Below are 24,184 nucleotides of genomic sequence, written 5' to 3'. Positions count from 1 at the left end.
ATATATATATATATATATATATATATATGTATATGTATATATGTATGTATATATATATATATATATATATATATATATATATATATATATATATATGTATATGTATATGTATATATATATATATATATATATGTATATGTATATATGTATGTATATATATATATATATATATATACACACACATACACATAAATGTATTTTTTATTCAATGTATTATAACAGTTAATTTTTACGTCATGATTTGCAAAAAAGATTTTTATGCCCACAAGATTTTTCATCTTTTTTTTTTACTTGAAACCTCTTGGTCATTTCCCCCTGTTGGCCGCGAACAGTATCGCAACTGTAAATGTATTTGGTCCTTACTGCTGCTGTTTTGTTTCTGACTCGTGTGTGCTTGCGTGCTTGCAGGAGAGCGAGCGGAAGGCCTACAACCCGCGGCCCTTCTGCAAGACCTACACGATGGACAAGCAACCTCTGAACACCGGCGAGCAGAAGGACATGACCGAGTTCTTCACTGACCTCATCACCAAGATCGAGGAGATGTCCCAGGAGCTGGTAACAGCGCCTTCTGCAGGACCCACTTTGACAAGCATCCTGATGGACCCAGCTTGGAAAACAACAATGTGTGTTTTGTTTATTTTCCCAGAAAAATACAGTCAAGACTCTATTTGGAGGCGTCATCACCAACAACGTTGTCTCTCTGGTGAGTTTCTGCAGGTCAAACTGAACTGATACTTCCATAATTCTACGGAAGTGCATTGCTGCCACCCAAGAAAAAAAAAAAGACGGTTCAGTATCGCGTTTTTACATTATAATTTTCACGTTATAATGTGAAACTATCACGTTATTTTCTGATTATTATTACAGAAGAACGTGAAACCATCATGTTCTTTGCTGAGAATCTTCACATTATGACTTGAAACTATAATTTTTTTTACGTGATAGTTTTCGTGTTGTAACATGATACCGTGGGGACATTTTAAAACGTGATAGTTTCATGTGATACTGAGCTCTGTTTTTTTTCTAGGGTGCCAGCAATGCTCTTCCGTATAATTCAAATGAACCTTTTTTTTTTATTTTATTTTCTCTTTCTCACTTTTGACACACCAGCTCCTCTGACCTTTAATTATATTGTACCTTAATTATTTAAATTTAAATATTTATATTAATTTTTATATTAATCATTTAGAATTTCTATTTTACTGTTAAATTGTCCGATTACATTTTTGCATGTCGTTTTTAATCTTAATTTTATAGACGTGTCTTGTTTTTTTAGCTCTGGATTTTGGTCAGGGGAAATTTTTTTTACATTTTCTTCTATTGTATTATTCACAAGGCTAATAAATCGCAACCATAATAATAATAATGATAATAATAATAATAATAACTTTTAATTTATATAGCCCCTTTCAAGAAACCCAAGGTCGCTTTACAAAAGGTGACAAACAAAGAAAAAGTTACGGATTATTAATAATTATGGGTATAAATTGAATTTCCAGACTATGTTTTTGAACACGGTTAACTCAAGAGTTCCTCTGCTGCAGGACTGTGACCACGTCAGTCAGACGGCCGAGGAGTTTTACACCGTCAGGTGTCAAGTAGCTGACATGAAGAACATCTACGTGAGTCCAGCAGATCTTCTCCTGCAAGACTCGGAGCACAACAAAGTAGTTTACACACTTAAAATAAATCATAAAAAAAACAACCTTGTTTCTGTGTTGCAGGAGTCCCTGGACGAGGTGACCATCAAGGACACACTAGAGGGAGACAACATGTACACTTGCTCACAGTGCGGCAAGAAGGTCCGCGCTGAGAAGAGGTGGGCGTTGCTCTGCAAGTCCAGTTAGATGTAGATTGTGTTTAGATATAATGTTTAGATGTCCATTTTGTTTCCACTACCGTATGTATGTATGTATGATTTATAGTCGTCAACGTTGAGTCTTAAACCTCACTCATCCATCTTGACACCCTCCAACTTGCAGCATTTTCAGCTGGTTCTAAAACTCAATTTTTGGACTTCCTGAATCAGTCAGAAGTGATATTAATTGCAAAAATGCCACTTGATGCCTTTGGAGACAAATTTCACCAAACACAAGTGTCAAAATCTCACACTTGACGTGATTGGAAGCCGTCATTGTCAGACTTAGGCGATCCAACAATAGGAAAAAGCTGCAGACAGAAGTCATGACCCAGCTGTCCGCCGCCTTCTCTCCTTCCCCCCCTCCAGGGCCTGCTTCAAGAAGCTGCCGCGGATCCTGAGCTTCAACACCATGCGCTACACCTTCAACATGGTGACCATGATGAAGGAGAAGGTCAACACCCACTTCTCCTTCCCGCTGCGCCTCGACATGACGCCCTACACAGAGGACTTCCTCATGGGGAAGGGAGAGCGCAAGGACGGTGCGTCGTCCAGCACACGGGAGGGGGATAGCAGGAAACGGGGAAGCGGGAAGCTAACCAAACTCCGCCCCCTGCAGGTTTCCGGGAGGACGGCGAGGCCAAAGCGGCCGAGAGCTACGAGTACGACCTGATCGGCGTGACGGTGCACACGGGCACGGCTGACGGCGGCCACTACTACAGCTTCATCAGGGACATCGTCAACCCTCACGCCTACAAAAACAACAAGTGGTGAGTAGGATATTGGGTGGAGTTTAGGACCCAGCAGCCGCTGGGTGAGCGCTAGTCACGACTGCCTTCTCCTCGCACGCAGGTACCTGTTCAACGATGCCGAGGTCAAGTCCTTCGACTCGGCACAGCTGGCGTCCGAGTGCTTTGGCGGGGAAATGACGGTAAGAGCAGGAAGTGCATTCTGTTATTATTTTTTCCCCCCTGCCACTTCCTGTTTGGCTGACCCGCCTTTTTTTTTCTCTCCAACCTCCTTCAGACCAAAACGTACGACTCGGTCACGGACAAGTTCATGGATTTCTCCTTTGAGAAGGTGAGGTGGGCTTTGCTGGGATTGGTTGGTCGATCTGTTTGCTAACCGCTACCCGTGGCGCTAACGATGGGGTTTTATCGTGGGTGTGGCCTGCAGACTCACTCCGCCTACATGCTCTTCTACAAGAGGGTGGAGCTAGAGGAGGAGAACGGGAAGGACTTCAGCTTCGACGTGTCACCTGACCTGCTGGAGGTACGGCGGCTCGGACGCCCGCCGGGTTTGTTCGGCATCGGGAATCTTTTAAAATTCTGATGTGTGTGTGTGTGTGTGTGTTGCAGTGGATCTGGCACGACAACATGCAGTTCCTGCAGGACAAGAACATCTTTGAACACACCTACTTCGGGTGAGTGTCGACATGTGGCTGTTGAGATGCAATGATGAACACATGATGAACTCTCTCCCGCTCTCTCTCTCTCCCTCGCCCTCGCTCCTCCTCCAGGTTCATGTGGCAGCTCTGTGGCAGCATCCCCAGCACGCTGCCGGACCCCAAGGCAGTGTCACTTATGACGGCCAAGGTGAGCAGACGAAAGAACTTTCTGCTATAGTAATGATGATAATAATAATAATAATGATCATAGAAATAGTATTAATAACACATGGACAACAGATGGACAATAAAAGCAAAAAATAAAACAAAAAAAAAAAATGTAAAAACCGAAAGCTCCCAGTGAGACTTCCGTGAAACATTGTTTTTTAAGTGGCAAATAATTATATTGTCATTCTACTCTGTATTTAAAGAAAGGTTTTTGTTAGTACCTTAAATATTGTATATTTAATAAAATTAAATAATACAGATATTATTAGTTCACAAAGCCTTAAAATATTTATTAATAAACAGATTCACCAGATGTTTTATTTGTTTTTTTTCCAGGTTTGAGAGGTGATTTTTGCATCAGTAAACACATTTGTCACTATTTCTATTTTCCAGCTCAGCACGTCGTTTGTCCTGGAGACGTTCATCCACTCCAAGGAGAAGGTGAGACGCGGCGACTCTGTGGTCATGTGTGACGTTTTGAGCTGCTTCCTGTGCGGAGAAGCTAACTCTGCGCTGTGCTTCCTCCTCCAGCCCACCATGCTGCAGTGGATCGAGCTGCTCACCAAACAGTTCAACAACAGCCAGGCGGCCTGCGAGGTCTCCACTTCTCCTGTTTTAGTTTTTTTGCCCCTTCCATCTGCACCTCTGACTCACCCCCCACACCCCTCTCTAACTCACTCCCCCTCTCTCTACCCTCACCCTTTCCCCCACTCTCAGTGGTTCCTGGACCGGATGGCCGACGACAACTGGTGGCCCATGCAGATCCTCATCAAGTGTCCCAATCAGATCGTCAGACAGGTCCGTTCATTCACTCCCTGAGCCAGTGGGCAGAGCTTCCCCTCATTGAATTAAATGACAGAATAGAATGCCTTTGTTTTTCCCACATTGGGTAAATTTGCATAAATGCAGCAGCATAAAAAATGTGTATCAAAAAGAAGCATAGAAATGGAACGAATATAAAAATGATTTACAGACTTAAATCAGCTTAAAAACGAAAGGTTAATGTATAAGTATTTTATTGCACCTGTAGTGAAAGATCCAATGGGTGACCTTTCCCCTCAATTGACCCCCCCCCCACCTGCTTATCTATCTATCTCTGTCTGCCTGTCTATCATTCTCTCTCTCTCTCTCTCTCTTTCTCTCTCTCTCCCTCCTCCAGATGTTCCAGAGGTTGTGCATCCATGTCATCCAGAGGCTCCGCCCAGTTCACGCCCACCTCTACCTGCAGCCGGGCATGGAGGATGGGTAAGAACCCCCCACACCCCTCATCTCTCTCCTTCTCATGTTGTGCCACGTAACGTCGAGACACAAACGCAGTGTTGTGCGTCTGTGGCGTTGGGCGGCGAAAGAAATGCTAAACGGGTGCCGAGTGTCACTCAGCGTCCCTCTGTCTGTCTCGACCCTGAGAAACATCTTGATGCTCCACAGCCAAAAAAAAAATTTGCAACTTCAAGTTTTTGCTGTTTATTATTGTTGTTCTGTTCTTATGGTTGTAGTTTTTGGTCTTGTGACTGTTCTTTGTGTCTGTGATGTTTTATTTTTTGGGGGGGATTTTTATGAATTAAGAACAAAAAAAAACCTCAGCGTCTTTGTCCCGCAGTTCGGACGACATGGACGGCCCGGTGGAGGACATCGGCAGCCGCTCCTGCGTGACGCGCTTTGTCAAGACGCTGCTGTCCATCATGGAGCACGGCGTGAAGCCACACAGCAAACACCTGACCGAGTACTTTGCCTTCCTGTTCGAGTTCGCCAAGATGGGCGAAGAGGAGGTGAGAGAGGACACGCTTTGCTTTAAGTCGGAGGAACACACACAGACACGCACACGTCTAGGAAATAAGAATTTAAAAATGTTCAAGTTGTTTTGACAATTTAAAGAAAACAACCACAGAACTTTTTAGTAATAAATTAATTATATTTTTGTCCTACATAAATAATCATTGTGTTAAAAGATTAAAACGTATTGGCTCTGTAGCAGCGACCAGGATGGAGAAGAAACTTGAGGAAATAAACAACTTTGTGTCTCTCTGCAGAGTCAGTTCCTTCTGTCTCTTCAAGCCATCTCCATCATGGTCCACTTCTACATGGGCACCAAAGGACCTGAGAACGTGAGTTCACAAACCCGACTGACTGACAGCTGCTCTCATAGTTGGCTATCAGCAGCATGATGATCATGGATATGAGATGAGATGGTGGTTGTGGTGATGGTGATGCTCATGATGATGGTGGTGGTGGTACTGATGAGTGTGCCTCTTCAGCCTCAGGTGGAGGTGCTGTCGGAGGAGGAAGGGGAGGAGGAGGACGAGGAGGAGGACATCCTGTCTCTGGCCGAGGAGAAGTACCGTCCTGCTGCTCTGGAGAAGATGATCGCCCTCATCGCCCTGCTGGTGGAGCAGTCGCGCTCTGAGAGGTGAGCAGCCGCCTTCTGCTGACATTGCTTTTACTGTTTTTTTCTGTATTATAACCATTTTTCCGTCCCGCAGACACCTGACACTGTCCCAGAGCGACATGGCGGCGCTGACGGGGGGGAAGGGCTTCCCCTTCCTCTTCCAACACATCAGGGACGGCATCAACATCCGGCAGACCTGCAACCTCATCTTCAGCCTGTGTCGCTATAACAACCGGCTGGCCGAACATGTGAGTTGTCTTCAGCACCGCCTGAGGCGCTTCATTTATTATGGTGGCAGGACGATGGTTGTTTAAGAGAGCTGACCCCTCCCTCCTCCTCCTGACAGATCGTGTCGATGCTCTTCACCTCCATCGCCAAGCTGACCCCTGAGGTGAGAACCTGGAGAGTCTTCACACTATTCCAGCTGGACCTCTAAATCTTCTTCTGAATCTTTGACTCTCTGGACTCCCCCATCAGGCTGCGAATCCGTTTTTCAAGCTGTTGACGATGCTGATGGAGTTCGCCGGCGGACCACCAGGGATGCCGTCCTTCGCCTCCTACATCCTACAGAGGATCTGGGAGGTAACGTCGCACGCACGCACAGACCAGGCTGTCCAGCAGACTCACATAATTAGACCCCCTTTTAAGAAACCGTCTCCAGTGCTTTTAGCCCTTTGTTGGCAGCCTCCTGATGAAACCGATGCTTTATTGCACCTTCCCTGTCTTTGTGATGGGGGTGGGTCAAAAGGTCTCAGAGGTTGTGATTACTAACCTGGGTGTCAGGGCCAGCCCTTTGTGACATCACGTTGGCCCGATGTTCAGCTGTTCCAGCAACTAAATCAATCATCGGCCTTGTCTTCTTTTATGCGTGTGTGTGTTTTTTTTCTCACGCCGCTTGATGCTTGACTTCCTGTCAGGTGATCGAGTACAACCCATCCCAGTGTCTGGACTGGTTGGCCATCCAGACTCCCAGGAACAAGCTGGCGCACAGCTGGGTGCTGCAGAACATGGAGAACTGGGTGGAGCGCTTCCTGCTGGCCCACAACTACCCCCGAGTCCGCACATGTGAGTGGAGCTTCACACTTTTTCACCTCTAACTAAGCCTGCTGGCCTGCTGACCTCCTGACCTCTTGTGGTTGCTCCTCCCCCCTGCAGCGGCCGCCTACCTCCTGGTCTCCCTCATCCCCAGCAACTCCTTCCGACAGATGTTCCGCTCCACACGCTCCCTCCACCTGCCCACGCGGGAGCTGCCGCTGTCGCCCGACACCACCGTGGTGCTGCACCAGGTCTACAACCTGCTGCTGGGCCTGCTGGGCCGCGCCAAGCTATATGTGGATGCCAGCGTGCACGGCACCACCAAGCTGGTGCAGTACTTCAGCTTCATGACCTACTGCCTCATCTCCAAGACCGAGAAGCTCATGTTCTCTGGCTACTTCATGGACCTGTGGAACCTCTTCCAGGTTGGTCTGTGCAGCCCAGATAGTACGTGTCCGCACCAGGAAGCCTACGAGAAAAAGCTCGCTAGCTAGCTAGCAAAGCGAAGATATTAAGACAGAAATAAATTTGTGTCATCTCCCAAAATTAAAACTGTCTTTAATAACTCTAAAACCTGTAAGAGCACAAACTCGTTTCAGTCTGTTTGGAGCTAATATCTCTAAAACTGTAACGGCACAAGCGAAAAATTTAATTTTATCCGTGGTTTTGCTTTAGCCAACTTCTCGCAATTAGTGAACGTTGTTGAGCATGAATTACAATCCATGCTGTGGAGTTTTTCCTACTGTAGTGATATAAAGTTGATAATAATACTATGGCTGTCAAACGATGAATTTTTAAAATCGCAGAATCTTTATTGTTAACTGCGATTAATCCTGGTTTGAATTGCACGTGTAAAATTCTGTTATTTAACATTTCAAGGCAGTTTTAACCCCATAGAGGGGCCGACTACGGGTTCACACCAGGTTCACATCGGACGCGGAAGCGACGTGCACCCGCCAAAATCGCGTCTGAGCCGCAGCTCTCCTGTTCACACTAGATGCGCATTTCTCCACGGCCGCTTCTCGCCTGCTCTGACCAACACCATCAGTTAACAAGGGCGCCGAAAGGAAGCGGCCTCCGCTCTGCGATTAAAGAATGTGTTGTGGATTGTATTTAACTAATTGCGATTAATGCGTTAACGCTGACAGCCCTAAACAATACATATAAATAGTTAATATTCCACCGTTTATTTTTCAAGATGTTTAAAACTAAAGGTACAGTCCAAATTGTTTTTAAGTTTCCTCACACAAAACAGTGAAGCAAAGATTTGACCTTTGACCTTAACAACCTGAGAATCTGAGTTCATGTGAATTAAAAAAGAAAAGAGAAAAGAGCCTCTAACTAAACCGAGTCTCTGTCCGCAGCCCAAGCTGTCGGAGCCGGCCATCGCCACCAACCACAACAAGCAGGCGCTGCTCTCTTTCTGGTACAACATCTGCGTGGACTGTCCAGAGAATGTGCGGCTGGTGGTGCAGAACCCGGTGGTGACCAAGAACATTGCCTTCAACTACATCCTGGCTGACCACGATGACCAGGAGGTGGTGCTGTTCAACCGCAGCATGCTGCCCGCCTACTACGGCATCTTGCGCATGTGCTGCGAGCAGTCGCCCGCCTTCACACGCCAACTGGCCTCGCACCAGAACATCCAGTGGGCCTTCAAGAACCTGACGCCGCACGCCAGCCAGTACCCCGGGGTGCGTGGAGCCACGGCGGGTCGCCAGCGGCTGCCGATTGGTTCAAATGATTCAGTTAAATGATGATGTTCCCCACTGTGATGGGTTTGTTTGATGTCTCAAAAAACGTGTGTGTGTGTGTGTGTGTGTGTGTGTGTGTGTGCGTGTGTGTGTGTGTGCGTGCGTGCGTGCGTGCGTGCGTGCGTGCGTGCGTGCGTGCGTGCGTGCGTGTGTGTGTGTGTGTGTTTTCCTGCCCCCTGCAGGCCGTGGAGGAGCTCTTCAACCTGATGCAGCTGTTTGTGGCGCAGCGGGCCGACATGAGAGAAGAAGAGCTGGAGGACGTCAAGCAGTTCAAGAAGACCACCATCAGCTGCTACCTGCGCTGCCTGGACGGCCGCTCCTGCTGGACCACGCTCATCAGGTGAGCACACACACACACGCTCTTGAATTGACGTTATCTTCACGTTTTTTTTTCATGTTTTTTAACTCTTCTTCTCCTCCCCCTCCTTCTTCTTCTTCTTCTCCTTCTTCTTCTTCTTCTTCTTCTTCTTCTTCTTCTTCTTCTTCAGTGCCTTCAGGGTTTTGCTGGAGAACGACGAGGACCGGCTGCTGGTGGTCTTCAACAGAGGACTCATCCTCATGACAGAGGTACGATCAACAACTTCCTGTTTACGTCCTGGTCAGAAGCATCAAGACGTCAGAATTTAAATTTTTCCAAATTTTTTTCACTGACTTTGCCAAGGATCTGACAATCTCATGATGCTGTTGCCTCTCCTGCTCTGCATGGTGGGATAATATCAACACATGTTCCATAATGCACTGTGTGTGTGTGTATCTGTCGCTTCATTTGCGCCCCCCTGCAGTCCTTCAACACGCTGCACATGATGTACCACGAGGCCACTGCCTGTCATGTGACAGGTGACCTGGTGGAGCTGCTCTCCATCTTCCTGTCGGTGCTCAAAGCCACCCGGCCGTACCTGCAGCGCAAAGGTCAGAGCGCCGCCCTGCTGGCCGGCAGCCTGGGGCTCCAGGTGTTGCAACCCGTCTGCTGACCTGTGTGTGTTTTGTGTCTCCAGACGTGAAGCAGGCTCTGATCCAGTGGCAGGAGAGGATCGACTTTGCCCACAAGCTGCTCACGCTCCTCAACTCGTACAGCCCGCCAGAGCTGCGCAACGCCTGCCTGGGTAAAGCAGCGCTTGGCCACGCCCACCGGACAGACGCTGCTCATGGCTGTTGTTGTCGTTGTTGTTATTCTTCTAATGTCTGACTGTCTCCCTGCTGCAGACGTGCTGAAGGAGCTGGTGCTGCTGAGTCCGCACGACTTCCTGCACACGCTGGTGCCCTTCCTGCAGCACAACCACTGCACCTACCACCACAGCAACATCCCCAGTGAGTCTCCCCCCACCCCCGGCTCGCAAGCTCCACCCGTCCTGGTCCAGTTCCCTGACTGTGTGTATGTTTGTGTCCTCAGTGTCGTTTGGGCCCTACCTGCCCTGCAGGGAGAACATCAAGCTGATGGGAGCCAAGAACAACATCCGTCCGCCGAGGCCGGAGCTCAACATGTGTCTGCTGCCCTCTATGGTGGAGAGCAGTAAGGTATGCCCCTCGGTCACATGACCTGATGCTCACCTGACTTGTCCTCACCACTTGTCACACCTTCACCTGCACCTGTACCTCCGTCCCGCCTCCTTCCATTTGTCCACTGCTGTTGAGCTGTTGTGCTAGCAATTTGATATACTTTTTAGCACGACTCTCGCATGCCATGGAAAAAAAAACAAAACAGAATGACATTTTCTTTTTCTCGATTCAACAAGATTCAACAAGGTTCAAAAGCGAATTGTTCTTGATTATTAACATAAAGGGGGTTGATTCAGAGGATACCTACCAAAAACTGAATTTTGGCTCCAACTGTTGTTTCAGGGGAAAGACGAGGTGTACGACAGGATGCTGCTGGACTACTTCCTGTCCTACCACCAGTTCATCCACCTGCTGTGTCGCGTCGCCATCAACTGCGAGAAGTTCACCGACACGCTGGTCAAGCTCAGTACGTGTGCTGCTGTCGATTGGTTCAAATAATCCAGTTAAATGATGACCTTCCCCACTAGTTGGTGGTGGTTTCGTTGGATTTTGCCAAAGTGTGTGTGTGTGTGTCTCTAAACTTGTGACTCCTCAGGTGTACTGATTGCCTACGAAGGACTTCCTCTTCACTTGGCTCTCTTCCCAAAACTGTGGACGGAGCTCTGTCAGTCCCAGGTGAGTGCGAGTTCCATCTCTTAATGTGTGCGCACACACACACACACACACACACACACACACACACACACGCTCCATCCAACTTGTGTGTTTGGCTGCAGGCCGTCCTGGCCAAGACGTGTGTGAAGCTGCTGTGCGAGGACCCGGCCTTCAGCGAGTACATCAAGTGCATCCTGATGGACGAGCGCACCTTCCTCAACAGCAACGTGGCCTACTCCTTCCTCACTTGCTTCCTGCACAAGGTGGACGATCATTGTCTCAATGACACGGACGATGCAATACATTGGTTAAGTAAGTCAGTTGACCTGTGTGTGTGTGTGTGTGTGTGTGTGTGTGTGTGTGTGTGTGTGTGTGTGTGTGTGTGTGTGTGTGTGTGTGTGTGTGTGTGTGTGTGTGTGTGTGTGTGTGTGTAGGTCCAGGTGCTGTCCACTCCCAGCTGCTCCAACCTGATTGGTGTTCTGGTGACCAACCTGCTGAACGAACAGAGCAGCCTGCAGCCTGAGCTGGCGGCTCACCGGCTGGAGCTCAACAAGACCAGCGGCCTGCTCAACGCTGTATGCACACACACACACACACACACACGCACACGCACACGCACACGCACACGCACACACACACACACTCACACAAGTCCTCACCATGTGTCCTCTGTGGCAGGACCTGAGGGCGTTGGTGCTGCTGCTGTCCGTCCAGGCGCCCCAGGCTGTTGACACCGCCCTCTGCCCCGCCCTCCAGGAGCTGCTGGGACGCTGCCGGGCTTGTGTGCAGCAGCGCAGCGTCCTGGAGCAGGAAGCAAAGGAGCACAAGGCCAAAGGTAGCGTAGCGGCACGCACACACAAACATACACACACACGCACACACACACAGCAAGTACAAGTCCTTGAATTTGTGGTTGTGTGCCACTACTTCCTGTCTTGATGCATGCTGAGAACTACGCAACCAGGAAGTAGTCCTAAACATGCTGATGGCAACAACAGAATTGTGATGCGTTCTGGGAAATGGCGCATTTCAAAATGCGCTAACGTGCTAACGTGTGTTCCAGTGGAGGATGAAGGAGCGACGCCGGTCAAGAGGCGGAGGGTGAGCAGCGATGACGACCGTGACGGCGACGCGGCGACGCTCTGCGTGGCCGGCACCTCCTCCTCCTCCACCCTCCCCCCCTGCGTGGAGTCCAAGTCCGACCACCAGGAGGCGCTGACCCCCACCAGCACCTCGGATACGGAGACGCGGGACTCGTCCTCGCTGATCGACCCGGGCACCGAGCAGGACCCGCCCTCTCCTGAGCCCGCCCCCACCTCCTCCATCTCCGGGAACCCGGGCTCCTCCCCCAAAGAGGAGAAGATGGAGGCCTCGTCCTCCTCTTCGTCCTCCTCCTCCTCCTTCTCCTCGTCCTCCTCCTCCTCCCTGCTGCAGGAGGCGGGGGAGGGGTTAGTGCAGGGGGAGGAGCCTGAGGCACCACGACAGGCAGCAGTGGGTGAGGGCGAGTGTGAGGGGGTGGAGCCACGGGGGGAGGCGCCCAGCGCCCCCTCCCAGCAGGCAAAGGAGGAGGAGGAGGCGGGGCCTAAGAACTGCGCCGGCTCGGCCCCGCCCCTCTCAGACGACGCCATCTTCCCATCAGCTCTGGGCTTGATGGGGGAGGGGCCGGAGGCCTGTGGCAGCCACGCCCCCTCCTCACTGGCGCTCCTGCCCCCCGACATGCTGGACATGCTGCACCGGACGGTGGAGGCCGCCATCGCCATCGTCAGCAAACTGTCCGTCAAAGGCCCCCCCCCATCGTGACATCATCAAACCACAGCCGCTAAGAGATCTTGAGAACTTTATTTCATTTTTTTTCTTCCACTTATTCTTTTCTTTTCTTTGTTGGGAACCTGCTCAGAGGACACACCTCCTCCTGTTTGTTTTCAGTTCCCTTCTTCATCCTCTTCTTCTTCCTCTTCTTCTTCTGCCGTTTGTGCGCTGCTGTTTGTTGCCTTCAGCTGAAGTCCAGTTGGTTTTTTTCCAGCTTCAGTGGTGTTGTCTCGCTCGAGTTGAAAACATAAAATAGAATCTACGCACAGCCGACTCCTTTGTCCAATCCCGAGGGAGGACAGACATTGTCGTAGACGCTAACAGCACATTTCTTGTCAGATGAAACTGTTCTTTGTTTTTGTTTTGTTTTTATGTTTTTTACAGAATTTGACTCGTTTGGGTTTTTATTTGCTGTAAGAGGGAAAAGGTTTACACAACTCTCGTCTCCTCTGTAATTTAATTTTATTGCATTTTTACTGTGTATAAAGACGCTCGTCCTCTGTGCCAGTTTTGTACTTTATGAGCGAGGCAAGAAGAAAAAAAAGTTGCCTTGACGTTTTCTGTGGTTTCAATATCCAGAAACAGAAAAAAAGAGAAAAGTTTACCTGTAAATGAAGAGAACCACGTGAAACTTGATTCTGTAAAGAATCCTCTCTAGTCATTGCCTGAAGGTGTATATGAAAACTATATAAATATATATATATAAATATCTTTATATATATATGAGTATATAAGAAGCGGTGCTTTATTTGACTGTGGTGGAAATAAAGCCACGATGTCGGACCAGCTGCAGCTTTTATTTTCTTGAATGAGGAACATTCCAGAAACTGTTGTTTGTCTTTGCTGCTGCTGCTTCTTCTTCTTCTGCTGTGTTTTGGCTTTTATTTGGATTTAATTTTAAACAGAGATTAAATTAAATAAAAACAGTTTTAACATAAAGATTTATCTTTTCATGGACGTGAAAAACGCCTGAAGCTCTTTGTCCCTGGAGTTTAGCTTGGTGGAGGCCATTTGAACCAGGCAGCCTAGTTAGCCCTGTGTTTACAGCCTCCTGCTAAAAATAGATGCGTCGCTGGACCTTCCACATGGAGGAAAGAACGGACAAAACAACTGGGAAAGAGCAATGACGGTGCGGTCCAGGTAGAGCGATCAGAGCCCTTTGTGACATCACACGGTAGGGGGTTTGTCCAATGAGGGACATTAAATTATTTGAAATAGATTAACTATCTCCTGGTTGAAGTGTGTGAGAACAAGCTGTTTATGTATGCTGATGACTTAACCCTCTATGCTCACATAAGATCTCTAGCAGATAGGGCTGAAGTGGAGGCTAGCCTGAATCGGGATCTCCATCAAATCTCCCTCTGGGCAAACTGATGGAAGACCACCTTTGAACCTTCGAAGTGCAAGTTCATGACACTCTCAAGAAAGAGGATCCCATCCCAGATGGACCTGCTATTCGACGGGCACAGACTGACCACCACAAATGAGCTTGACATCCTGGGCGTCACGATTGACCACAAGCTGTCTTGGTCGAAACACCTGACCAAAATGTCCATCCGGGCCGGCCAGAAGCTGGCAGCACTGAGGAGAGTAGCCATTAAACTCACCGCTGAGAGCCGAGCAACTGTCTACAACCTACAGGTCCGCAGTGTCATGGAGCACGCCTCCCTTACTGGATGTGTGCTCCACCGTCACATCTTCGCCTACTTGACAACATTTTGAGGAAGGCCCTCAAAATAATTGTAGTTGACCAGGACACTGCGAGCAGAACACTCTCCATCGACAGCCTTAACCACAGGAGACAGGTTGCTGCCGCTACAGTCCTGTACAAAATGCCCCCCGCCCCCATCCCCAGGGACCTCGAGGATATACTCCCTCCACCATATGTCAGACGGCGAACCACCCGCCTATGCACAGCCACGCCAGCACATGCTCTTGAGCCCCCAGGCTCCAACACATGCTCACTGGACAGAACCTTTCTCCACACTGCTGTCCTGGTGTGGAACAATTTACCAGCACATGTGCTTGAATCAATAACAGACAGTGGTCTCCAAGATGTTAGCAAACCTTTACTGCCACGATTCACAGTCAACCTTAACCTGGACCTTTTAAGGTCTTATGTTCTTAAATTACTCCAAGCAGAAGTTCAACTCTGTCGTTTATCCACACCGTCTTCTCTGTCCGTGATCTGTAGTGCTTGTGTTGTTTTAAACACGGCTTGCCTCAGGTGTTCTTCTCCCTCTTCCGCCTTCAGGGAGTAAACTTGCAGCGCGACACTAGACCCGGCATAGGTACTTCTTTGTTTTCAGTCGTTTCCAGCGGCTCCGTGAAAACAGGAACATTTTTTGAAGACGGCTTTGAGAGCTTTTTCAAAAATTGACGGTTTCAAAAAATGCTGTCTCTGCGTAAACAGCCCTCATGTCTGCACCTGCGCTGCTCATGTTGGAAGACTTTCCCACCACGAGAAGCGTGCAGGATTGGTCAACCTCTTTGTGACCTCTTGGTACTGCCGGTAATGCTGCGTCTTTGAAGACGAGAAGGGAGACCTTGGATCTACACACAGGTGGGCAAATATTCTGAATGCTCTATATAGGCAGGGCTGAGTGTGAGTGAAAATTAGTATTGCGCTGAAAATGATACATAGTATCGCTAAAAGTAGTGTACAATCGATGGTCACTACTCAGGCATCATATCATCATCAAGCCGAGCCCTTGTCATTTTATTTTTAATGTGGGAAGATTTAGGGTGATGTGTACTTTCACAATAATACACACACACACACATATGCTGCTGCTGTGTATTGACTTTTATTTTGATTTAATTTAAAATTAAGGAATAATAAAACATTTTACATTACATTTACAAACATAAGACATTTTACGTAAATAAAGAAGAAGAAATACTTAGATTAGTGTGACAAGTGTGTGGTCACAAGCCAGGTAGAGGAATCAGTGCCCTTGGTGACATCACAGGATGTTGCCTGATGTGCGTCATTAAATGGTTTTACAGAGATCCACGTGCTGACAGTTCATGCCTGGTACAGGGTGATGTATTTTGTGATTGCACTGATGGTGGCGCTGCGCTGATTTCCTGCAGTTGTCCTCAGAATGGCGTGTTCTTTTGTTGGTGGTCGCCGAGACTGTGGCCCTTCTGTCCTTCCTGGATATTGCTGGACCTGCTGCTGCAGCCTGCTGACCTCTTACTGCCACCCTGTGGTTGTTCCTGGAAGACAGGCACGAGCAGGTTCAACTCTGGATTTCACTGTAATTCTGGGGTTGGGGAATTGTTTTGAGAAAGAAAATTACCTATTCAATTGTTTGAGGATTCTTCTGGGGCCAGTTCCTGAAATATAACGAGGGGACGGTGTCACGTTAAAAGTTGCATTCCAGACTTTGGCTGTTTTTTAGTGGGCACGTGTGAGAACATACGTGTAGCTCGTGTCCAATCGGCTGATGTCCAAGATGTCCTGTCGGCGGCAGCGCTTCTGCCTCACATGCACACTAAAGACGCAAACACACACGGTTTAGGTGCATTTTGTATGACGCAGGACCGTTAACAATAACTTTATTCTTCAAATAAAACCTAAAGGCAGTTCCTGAAAGTGCAGCATGACCTGCAAAAGTGAGCCTGCATTATTTGCTTTGTCCACATTGGGGGAGCAGGAACTAATAATTTTTGAGCTTGTGGCCTTGCAGCACCAGTGGGCTCCTCCCTCAATGATTCCACTGGGTGGCGCCAATGAGTCTCACCTGATGAGCAGTCCCACGGCCACGATCAGCAGCAGAAGGCAGAGAAGCAGCAGGACCATCAGGATGATGATAACAACCTGACTGCTGCTGCCGCTGTCTCCGTTGTCTCCGCCACTCTCAGGCTCCTGAACGTCAACGTCAACATCTTCTCCAAACAGTCTGTTGAGAGCTGCCTGCAAAGCGACTGAGTGGTCCTTCAACTTGCTGATGAAACACAAAAGTTCCATTTGACTCAATTGCACACACACCTCCATACATATGCATATGTCTATATATGTGTGTGTAAGTCATAAGCAGAAGTATTTGGACTCTTTGTAGCAACAATTAAAATTCTGCTCTGCTGCCTCCTGTTTGTGTGTGTGTGTGTGTGTGTGTTGGAATTAAACTCACTCTATAACCTCCTCGGAGGGGACCACCTGCTCGCCGATCAGACTGACAAAGCTGACCAGTGTCCTTGTTGTGGCCCTGAGGGATCTGGAGTCCAAGGCTCCTTTGTTCCGCACGTCCAGGATGTGGACGGTCCAACACAGAACTGAACTCAAGACACTGAACAACCAGAACCAGAGAGTGAACAGGAGCCAAACATGTCTGCAGGAAGGTCTGATTGATGAGTACCAGAGAGAACATCACCTCTCCACCCCGCTGATCTTTTCCTCGACTCTGCTGGCCGGCTGGTTGAGGGAAATTACCACCACGTCACTGCTGTCTACGGTTCCTTTCACCACCACCTGGAGGCAGTGTAATTTATTGTTGTAAAATGTAAAAAGCTCATAAATCAGGATGTTTTGGATTTGGCTTTTTTGCTTTGGGAACACAGATACACGATTGCTCACTGCAATTGATTAAGTATCCAGGGTGTGAAAACCTGGACCTTGACCTTTTCTTTTTATACCAGACCATTGTTGTCTCTTTTCAACACTTACCTCCACTTTGGTCACAGCCTGAAGTCCTGTGGGGTCGGACACCTTAACCTCCAGTATAGCCTTGGTTCCAGCCAAATCTGCCACTGACACCACGTAGACCAGACCTGAGGAAGACTCCACGTCAAAGTGACGACTGCTGCCCACAATGCTGTAGGTCAGCCAGCCGCTGTCACCCACGTCAGGATCGGAAGCCTGAAGAGTCACACAGTGACAGTTAGTTGACTATGTCGATATGTCTTGATGGATGTTCACTCTGCACTATTTTCTGCTACATTGTGTGTCAGAAAAATAACACTGAATAATATCAGAATAATAAAAAATACTGACGCATCCTATGAATGTCTGGCCATAAAATTATGAATTTATCAGGTTTTATGGGATGATTTGATCTGCGGTGGTTGTACTTGAATTACGAAATTTTGTCAAAACTTTGAACTATCACTTTGATAATATCAGTACCACACCAAATTCTATCATGATGTCACTGCTTTTAGGGTTGTTGCTAAGCTAACCTTGACTTGCAGCTCATGCTCTTCCAAAATAACAAGACAACCTGTTCATGACCTTTGACCTTATCAAGGCGTAGCACTGCATATATCCCCGAATGTAATATTTCCTGAAAGCTGAGTGTGTTTACCATGACGGTGACAACTGGTGTTTTATAGGGGGCGGTGCTGAACACAGAGGCTTGGTACGGGTTGGTGTGAAACTGTGGAGGCTCATTCACATCCAAAACCCAAACTGTGACCTAGGAGAGAGAAAACTGGTTCAACGGGCACATGTTTGAGAGTCAGCAGACCAACATCACAATGGTTGAAACATTTAGAGTTTGAAGCCTCCTTAAAAAGGCATAAAATCAAGCTGAATGGCCCCCTGATGGCTGGTTGCAGTAATTGTTTTGTTTGTTTTGTTTTTAAACATTGACCTCCCTGCTGAAGTTCTTCTTTTTAACCGGACCGGGTCTTACTATGGTAACAGCAGACGTTGGTGGTGTCCGTGTGTCCTCTGCCTCCACTTCCAGGATGTACCACTCCTTCAGCTCTTTGTCGAGAGGTGCCTTAGTGCGAAGGGCACCGTTGGTGTCCACGGAGAACAGGTCACTGTGGTTTCTCACACTGTACGATATGCTGTAAAGGTCACTTCCTGAGGAGGCCTGGACTTTCCCCAGGGTGGCTCCTGCTGGTTGGTTCTCAGGCAGGCTGAAGTTGTAGAAGGGGCTGAGAAAGGCCACACCCTCCGGGATAGCCACCACCCTCAAGTTGATGGTGACAGTGGCTGCAGGAAAAAGGGCAGATTAACCAGCTGTTGAGATTCAGAAGTTGAACTCCTTCACATCCATCTTGAAAGCGCCAGACTTTAGAGCAAGGGTCACCAACCTTATTGAATATGAGAACTACTTCACAGGTACTGAATCATACAAAGGTCAACCAGTTTGATACACTCTTCTGAAATAACACATTTTCTCAGTTTGCCTTTAGTTACATATTATTGTTAATTGTTAATAACACTGATTACATTAATTTTTCACAATAACTATTAACAATGACTGAGAATGGTTGGGTAAAGATAATATCAATATTCAAGACTTTTTTTATTAATCAGAGTTCACCTTCACCAACTTCTCTGGACTTCATGTACATTTTTTAAAGATCCCACAGGAGGAGGTAGCAGGTGGAATCAGCTGCAAGCAATCTACAATTAACACACCTGCTACTAAAGGGGAGCTGAGAGATGGCGTTGTTGCCAGACTGCAACAATTCCCGTTGAGTCAACAGTGTCTGCTACTCCCGGCGCTTCGGAATTGTGGACCAATCCAGCCTTGATCTCCAGCCCACCTGCCTGCCCATCAGCCAAGTGCTTTCACGCCATAGAATCCGTGCAAATACCACCAAAAACACTGCGTCCTATCCACAGAGCGGATGCAAAGGCGAAAAGTGGTGGAAATTTCGCAGAGGCGCAGGTAGTGGCATGGCTGCGGCAGTCTTATTTGAATATATTTAAATTAGTCATTTTGTGCAAAATGACACCCTCGTCTATGCAAATATGCCCCATTCGAAACAGCGCTTAATCCACAAGGAAACAGCGTCAGCCAAAACCAGGCATTGTTTCCAACTGTCAAAGTGTTTCTGGTGTCAGAACGACTCTCTCCTCTCAGGAGAGCTGATGAGGAAGTGTGTGTATATATAGAAATAGATTCACACGCACACCTTATCATATATAAAATAAATAATTTCATTTATTTTTTTCTAAGAATGCTGATTCACTAACACTTGAAATCTGCACTCGATCAGATCAGCCACTAAACAGCTAGAAATCGCACTAAGCTTGCACACGCTATGGACGTGCACGTACAAAGCTTTGACGTCAGTCTCAGACTAAAGACTTTTGTGGGGATTTAGAAAATGGTTAGAGAGATTAAAATTCCATGAGTAAAACTACACAATAGAAAAATATGTTATGAATAATAAATTTGGTGAGAGGTGTCCTGTCAGCCATTTTATAGACATTTATTATTGTATTACGGTCTATGGGAAAAAATACTTTATGGGCCCATGCAATTTTTCCACTGCAGTACCTCGAGTGGCCACTGGAAAAATAAATCACTGTGCCGCCTGACCGGTATCGAGTGTCATTTCCACTCCAAAGTTATTTGACAACAACAAAAATAAAGTATGTGAAATTCAACTTCAGGTGATTAAGGGTGTGCACGTTCTAACATCTGACGATCTATCGCGTAAATTGCGATCAGGTTACTAGAGCGCAATTTGAGCGCGTCTGACTCCTCAAGTGCAGCATTTCTGCATCTTTGCACCTGCATATCATTAGCCCAAAAAAACCTTTGAGGATACGACGCAAAGGTGGCGGAGATTACGGCTGCAAAGTCAAAGCAAAAATCACTGCAATTTACCGCTGCTCTTCGTTCTTTGTTGATCTGGTCCTTAGTCTCCAAATAAAAACAGTATCTCTGCTGCTGCCACCTGACTCACCAGTGGTGTTGAGAGAAGGCTTGCCATGATCTCTAGCCACTGCGGTCAGATCCAACATGACGTCCTCCGTGACATCATTGACATGAGACGTCAGTGTGATGGCTCCAGTGTTGCTGTCCAAGCGCAAGTACGGAGAACCTCCTGCCAGGAAACTGCAGGTGAGAGTTAAGAGAACTTAGAAACTGGGCTGTCAAGCAATTTTATTTTTTTTACTATTTTTTTGGATTACTTTGAGGATCATTTGGAAGCAACCTGTGCCGCGTTGTTCACTGTCGCAGTAAGACTGTTTTAGTTTTTTTTTTTTTGTGGAAAAATAAACAAATGGAGCATTGGATCGCCGCATCCTCCAGAGTTTTGTTATGCACAACCACGCTTGGGCGCGTCGAACTGAAAACTCAAAAGATTCACCAAGAGCAAAGCCCGATATTTCAGGGGGAAATAGTCGCGCTTTTACGACTGTTAGATAAAATTCCCATGATTTATTGCAGTAAATGAATGTTTCTCTTATCCAATGACCATCATAGGTGGCCTGTGAATTCACAAGTTATTAATAATGAATTTATCATCAAAGACCTGTAGGTGATGAGTGAGTTGCTCCCTGAGTCCTTGTCAGTCGCCTTAAGCGTCAGCACCTGCTTCCCTGGATTCACGTCTTTCAGCAGGATGCTACTGATGTAGTTGCTGGAGCTGAACTCTGGTTTATTGTCATTGACGTCGATAACGACCACTCTGACAGTGGTGATGCTCTGGATCACAAGGTAAAAACAGTTCAAGGCTATGAAAACAAGTTGTTCTCCCCTAAGTGCCAATGAGGGAGGCAGTGGCTCTCATTTCTTACAGTCTTTGGCATGGCCATTGTGGGGATTGAGCCTACAGCCTTTCAGTTTCAGGGCAGACACACAACCACAAGGCCTCTCACCTGTCTCTGTGGGTTTCCATCGTCTGATGCTGTGACTACCAGCTCGTGAGTGTCTCTGCTCTCTCGGTCCAAAGAGCCAACAGCCATCAGTGTCCCATCCTAAAACACAAGTTGAGGTGTCAGAGAGCCGATAGGGCTGAAAGACAGAAGTCCTTCTAATGCGTTTCAAGCCACACCTCTCTGAACCTGAAGAGTGGGTGTGGGGGGGGGAAGATGGACATGGTGACATCTCGACAGTCAGTGCATTTACATGGCACTCCTGTGCCTTAATGGCTTCTGGAAGGATGGTTTTGAAAGACCCATTCTGAAATATTTTCTGCACAAGTGTTAAATATAGCACAAAAATTTAATTTGGAGCCATTCAGTAAAATGTCTAACTTACCTGGGCCATCACAGTGAAGTTGTATTTGGGTGAAACACTGAAGTTCAGTCCGCTATTCAGAAAAACATACCTGGTGCTTTTTAATCACAAAGTCGTCCAACGGTGAAACCTCAATGGCGAAAGTTATTGTTATTCTTTTTTAAATAATATAATAATTATATCAATAATAATAATATTTTTCATTATTGTTCAGCTAAGATGTTAAGCTGGAGGTAGGGCTGAAGCTTCAGTAAAAATCTTGACTTCCTTTACAATAACTGTAGCGTTTGTTGTCCTCATTACAGCTAAGCTAGAACATAGCACAAAACTTTAGCATTATTGAGCCTGACAGATTCATCTACTCTGTTGCCACAAGTTATAGGATGACAAGTCTCATTACAGATATCAGCTACACTGCTTTACTGCAGTGATGCAGGATGAACGGAATTACAATTCAATATGTCATTAGCTGCATTTCTATTAAAGTTTTTCGTTAAAAGCAATATATTTAAAATTTCAACAAAGTACAATTGCGATTTGCAGGCGTTTCCAATGAATGGTGTGAAACGCAGAAACCGTAATTCTCGTAAAATCTCGTCCCGCCAGATTTACAAGAATTAAGTTTGCTTTTGTTTGTTGATGTTTGTTTGCTGGCAAGAATGGTTGTTATATTTTCTCTTTGATTACTTGTCAAAAATATTCTGTTTCCTCCTCCGTCCAAACATAATGCGCCATTTTCACTTGAAGTGAACTGGTCATAGACCACATACGTCACGTGACGCGTAAAGGCGAAAAAAAGTGTTTCCATTACACTTTTGCGATATACTTCTATATTGATGTCTGAAAAACCACCTAATGAAAGCATAAAAAAACTTTTAGCGATATTTGAGAGGTTTTTTGAAATTTAGGCATTTCCATGACCAGTTTTTTATTGCGATATTTAGGTTTTGTGCAATTCTAGGGGTAGTTGGAAGTGTTTTTTTGTGCACCTTGACAAATCTTTGAATGAGGTTTAGTGCTTTGTGAACAGAAGTTAATTAATGTTTGCCATTGGATGGGATTTCTTCCCTTTCCCTCACATAACTTCAAAAGTTATTTGAGTTGGTAAATGTCACAGTTGTTACCCTTGATAGAGTGATGAATGGTGAATATATTACATTTTGTGTTTTGAGTTGTTTGAACTATCGCTTTAAGCTACATGGAATCCTTATTCGAATTTCCGTACTGAAAATTCTTATTAGCTTTGAAGGAAAAACTGGCAAAGTGTACCAAAGCTAGTGTTAGCATTGTGGTAGCATGAATGGCCAAAGCAAAAATCAGTGAGAAAAACACAACTCAGGCACAAAGTCGCCACAATGCAGAGGTCACAGTCAGATTTCCAAACAATGTAAAGATGAGTTCTTGGGAAAAGTATTGGAAAACTTGGAAAGACACGCCTCCTTCTCATGACCTGTTAGTGTCCTGGCAAGAAGTCAAGAAATTCCAGTGACCTACCTCAGAGATGGTGGCATTGTGGATGTCCTGTGGAAACTCTGGACTTTGATTGATGTAATTGTCATTGACAAGTTCCCTTTGAAAAAACCCCCCAAAAAAACAAGAAACATTTTCTCCAAGGTTTAACTTTAAACCCCAGAAATTGTCATTTTTATTTGTTATCTGTAAAATATCACACTTCTTTTCTTACATTTTACCCACCTTTGAGCTGTCGCACTTACAGTGGTAATACAATTTTCTGTTACTCTGAAAGACAAACACACTTGCAGCATTTCTCATTTTATACTAATTTTTTTTATAAAGAATGTGAAAGAAGAATTTTGTTTGCTGATGAAATCGGAATATATCTCCTTCTCGTACTGAATATATCTCCTCATAGTATAATTAATTAAATAATTAAACCATTTCCACATCTTTTATGACGTAATCCCAATAAATACAAGAGTAAATAAATACATCAATAAAAAAAATAAATGAACGACAAGAAGACAGCAGTAGGTTTGCTGTCACTTGAATTTGAACACCTAAATAAATACATTGACAGTGATGATCAGCTTGTCCTTTTCCTTTCAACATTTTGTTGTGCATTTTAAAGTTCTTACCTCATTTTACATCAGACTTTTGACCCCTAACTTCAGTTTTCATCCATACTGCCAAGAGGTATGTTGTGTTAACACCACAATCTATCTCTGAAGTATCTCGGGGAGTGAAAAACAAGCTGCTGGTTAAAGACTGTTTTGGTCAGTGGCTGTCATAGCTGGTAAACCAGTGATTACCTGTGATGTCACACCTTTTTCTGTATTTTAGCTCTGTTTGCAAAAAGACACAGCAACAACATCACAAAAATATATTAGTAACAATAACATGGCTGTCATGTGATCATCATTCACTTTTTTCCTCCAGTTGGACCAGTGTCGGAAGCGCTGGGACACACACACACATCCTGTACATACCAGCAGCGGCTCCTCCTCTTCGTAGTCCTTCACCTGCCAGCACACACAGTCAGTCAGGAGGCTTGACAGCATATAGCTCCACCTAGAGGCGGGAATACTGGATTCTTCACACAAGAACATGGGAATTAATCTTTTTTTTTTGTCAGGAGCCAAATCTGCCTCGTGTCTCACACCCCTACATCAGGTGGGC

The 24,184-nt window shown here is 46.3% G+C and overlaps 2 protein-coding genes across 2 annotated transcripts in view; one reads left to right on the top strand and one right to left on the bottom strand.

The window, feature by feature from the left end:
* The window catches only part of LOC142881388 (ubiquitin carboxyl-terminal hydrolase 34-like), a 36,715-nt gene extending 23,054 nt beyond the window's left edge, over window positions 1-13,661 (top strand). The window contains 36 exon segments of the mRNA XM_076015660.1: window positions 409-555; window positions 647-703; window positions 1,545-1,622; window positions 1,725-1,819; window positions 2,228-2,400; window positions 2,478-2,628; window positions 2,711-2,789; window positions 2,885-2,938; window positions 3,035-3,130; window positions 3,217-3,281; window positions 3,378-3,453; window positions 3,867-3,914; window positions 4,005-4,070; window positions 4,191-4,271; window positions 4,633-4,718; window positions 5,074-5,242; window positions 5,504-5,578; window positions 5,729-5,880; window positions 5,954-6,107; window positions 6,206-6,250; window positions 6,337-6,441; window positions 6,777-6,924; window positions 7,015-7,319; window positions 8,259-8,588; window positions 8,831-8,988; window positions 9,137-9,215; window positions 9,431-9,557; window positions 9,644-9,751; window positions 9,852-9,956; window positions 10,039-10,163; window positions 10,488-10,611; window positions 10,741-10,820; window positions 10,922-11,062; window positions 11,234-11,374; window positions 11,478-11,634; window positions 11,863-13,661. Of these exon segments, the coding sequence (XP_075871775.1) occupies window positions 409-555; window positions 647-703; window positions 1,545-1,622; window positions 1,725-1,819; window positions 2,228-2,400; window positions 2,478-2,628; window positions 2,711-2,789; window positions 2,885-2,938; window positions 3,035-3,130; window positions 3,217-3,281; window positions 3,378-3,453; window positions 3,867-3,914; window positions 4,005-4,070; window positions 4,191-4,271; window positions 4,633-4,718; window positions 5,074-5,242; window positions 5,504-5,578; window positions 5,729-5,880; window positions 5,954-6,107; window positions 6,206-6,250; window positions 6,337-6,441; window positions 6,777-6,924; window positions 7,015-7,319; window positions 8,259-8,588; window positions 8,831-8,988; window positions 9,137-9,215; window positions 9,431-9,557; window positions 9,644-9,751; window positions 9,852-9,956; window positions 10,039-10,163; window positions 10,488-10,611; window positions 10,741-10,820; window positions 10,922-11,062; window positions 11,234-11,374; window positions 11,478-11,634; window positions 11,863-12,599 (4,917 nt within the window). The 3' untranslated portion in view covers window positions 12,600-13,661.
* A 1,848-nt stretch (window positions 13,662-15,509) lies between these two features.
* LOC142881389 (protocadherin Fat 4-like) overlaps window positions 15,510-24,184 on the bottom strand; it is a 95,176-nt gene continuing 86,501 nt past the window's right edge. The window contains exons 25-33 of the mRNA XM_076015662.1: window positions 18,248-18,555; window positions 17,918-18,028; window positions 17,281-17,472; window positions 16,988-17,085; window positions 16,748-16,903; window positions 16,358-16,561; window positions 16,037-16,108; window positions 15,914-15,950; window positions 15,510-15,830 (exon numbers count right to left, since the gene is read on the bottom strand). Coding sequence (XP_075871777.1) covers window positions 15,914-15,950; window positions 16,037-16,108; window positions 16,358-16,561; window positions 16,748-16,903; window positions 16,988-17,085; window positions 17,281-17,472; window positions 17,918-18,028; window positions 18,248-18,555 — 1,178 coding nt within the window. The 3' untranslated portion in view covers window positions 15,510-15,830. The remainder of the gene's footprint in view (window positions 15,831-15,913; window positions 15,951-16,036; window positions 16,109-16,357; window positions 16,562-16,747; window positions 16,904-16,987; window positions 17,086-17,280; window positions 17,473-17,917; window positions 18,029-18,247; window positions 18,556-24,184) is intronic.

This window comes from Nelusetta ayraudi, unplaced genomic scaffold (genome assembly GCF_046127955.1).
Source record: "Nelusetta ayraudi isolate G7.1 ecotype Tasmania unplaced genomic scaffold, CSIRO-AGI_Nayr_v1 ptg000192l, whole genome shotgun sequence".
NCBI classification, from domain to species: Eukaryota; Metazoa; Chordata; class Actinopteri; order Tetraodontiformes; family Monacanthidae; genus Nelusetta; species Nelusetta ayraudi.
The sequence above is the reverse complement of the archived record's forward strand: the minus strand, read 5'-3'. Positions and strand labels throughout refer to the sequence as shown.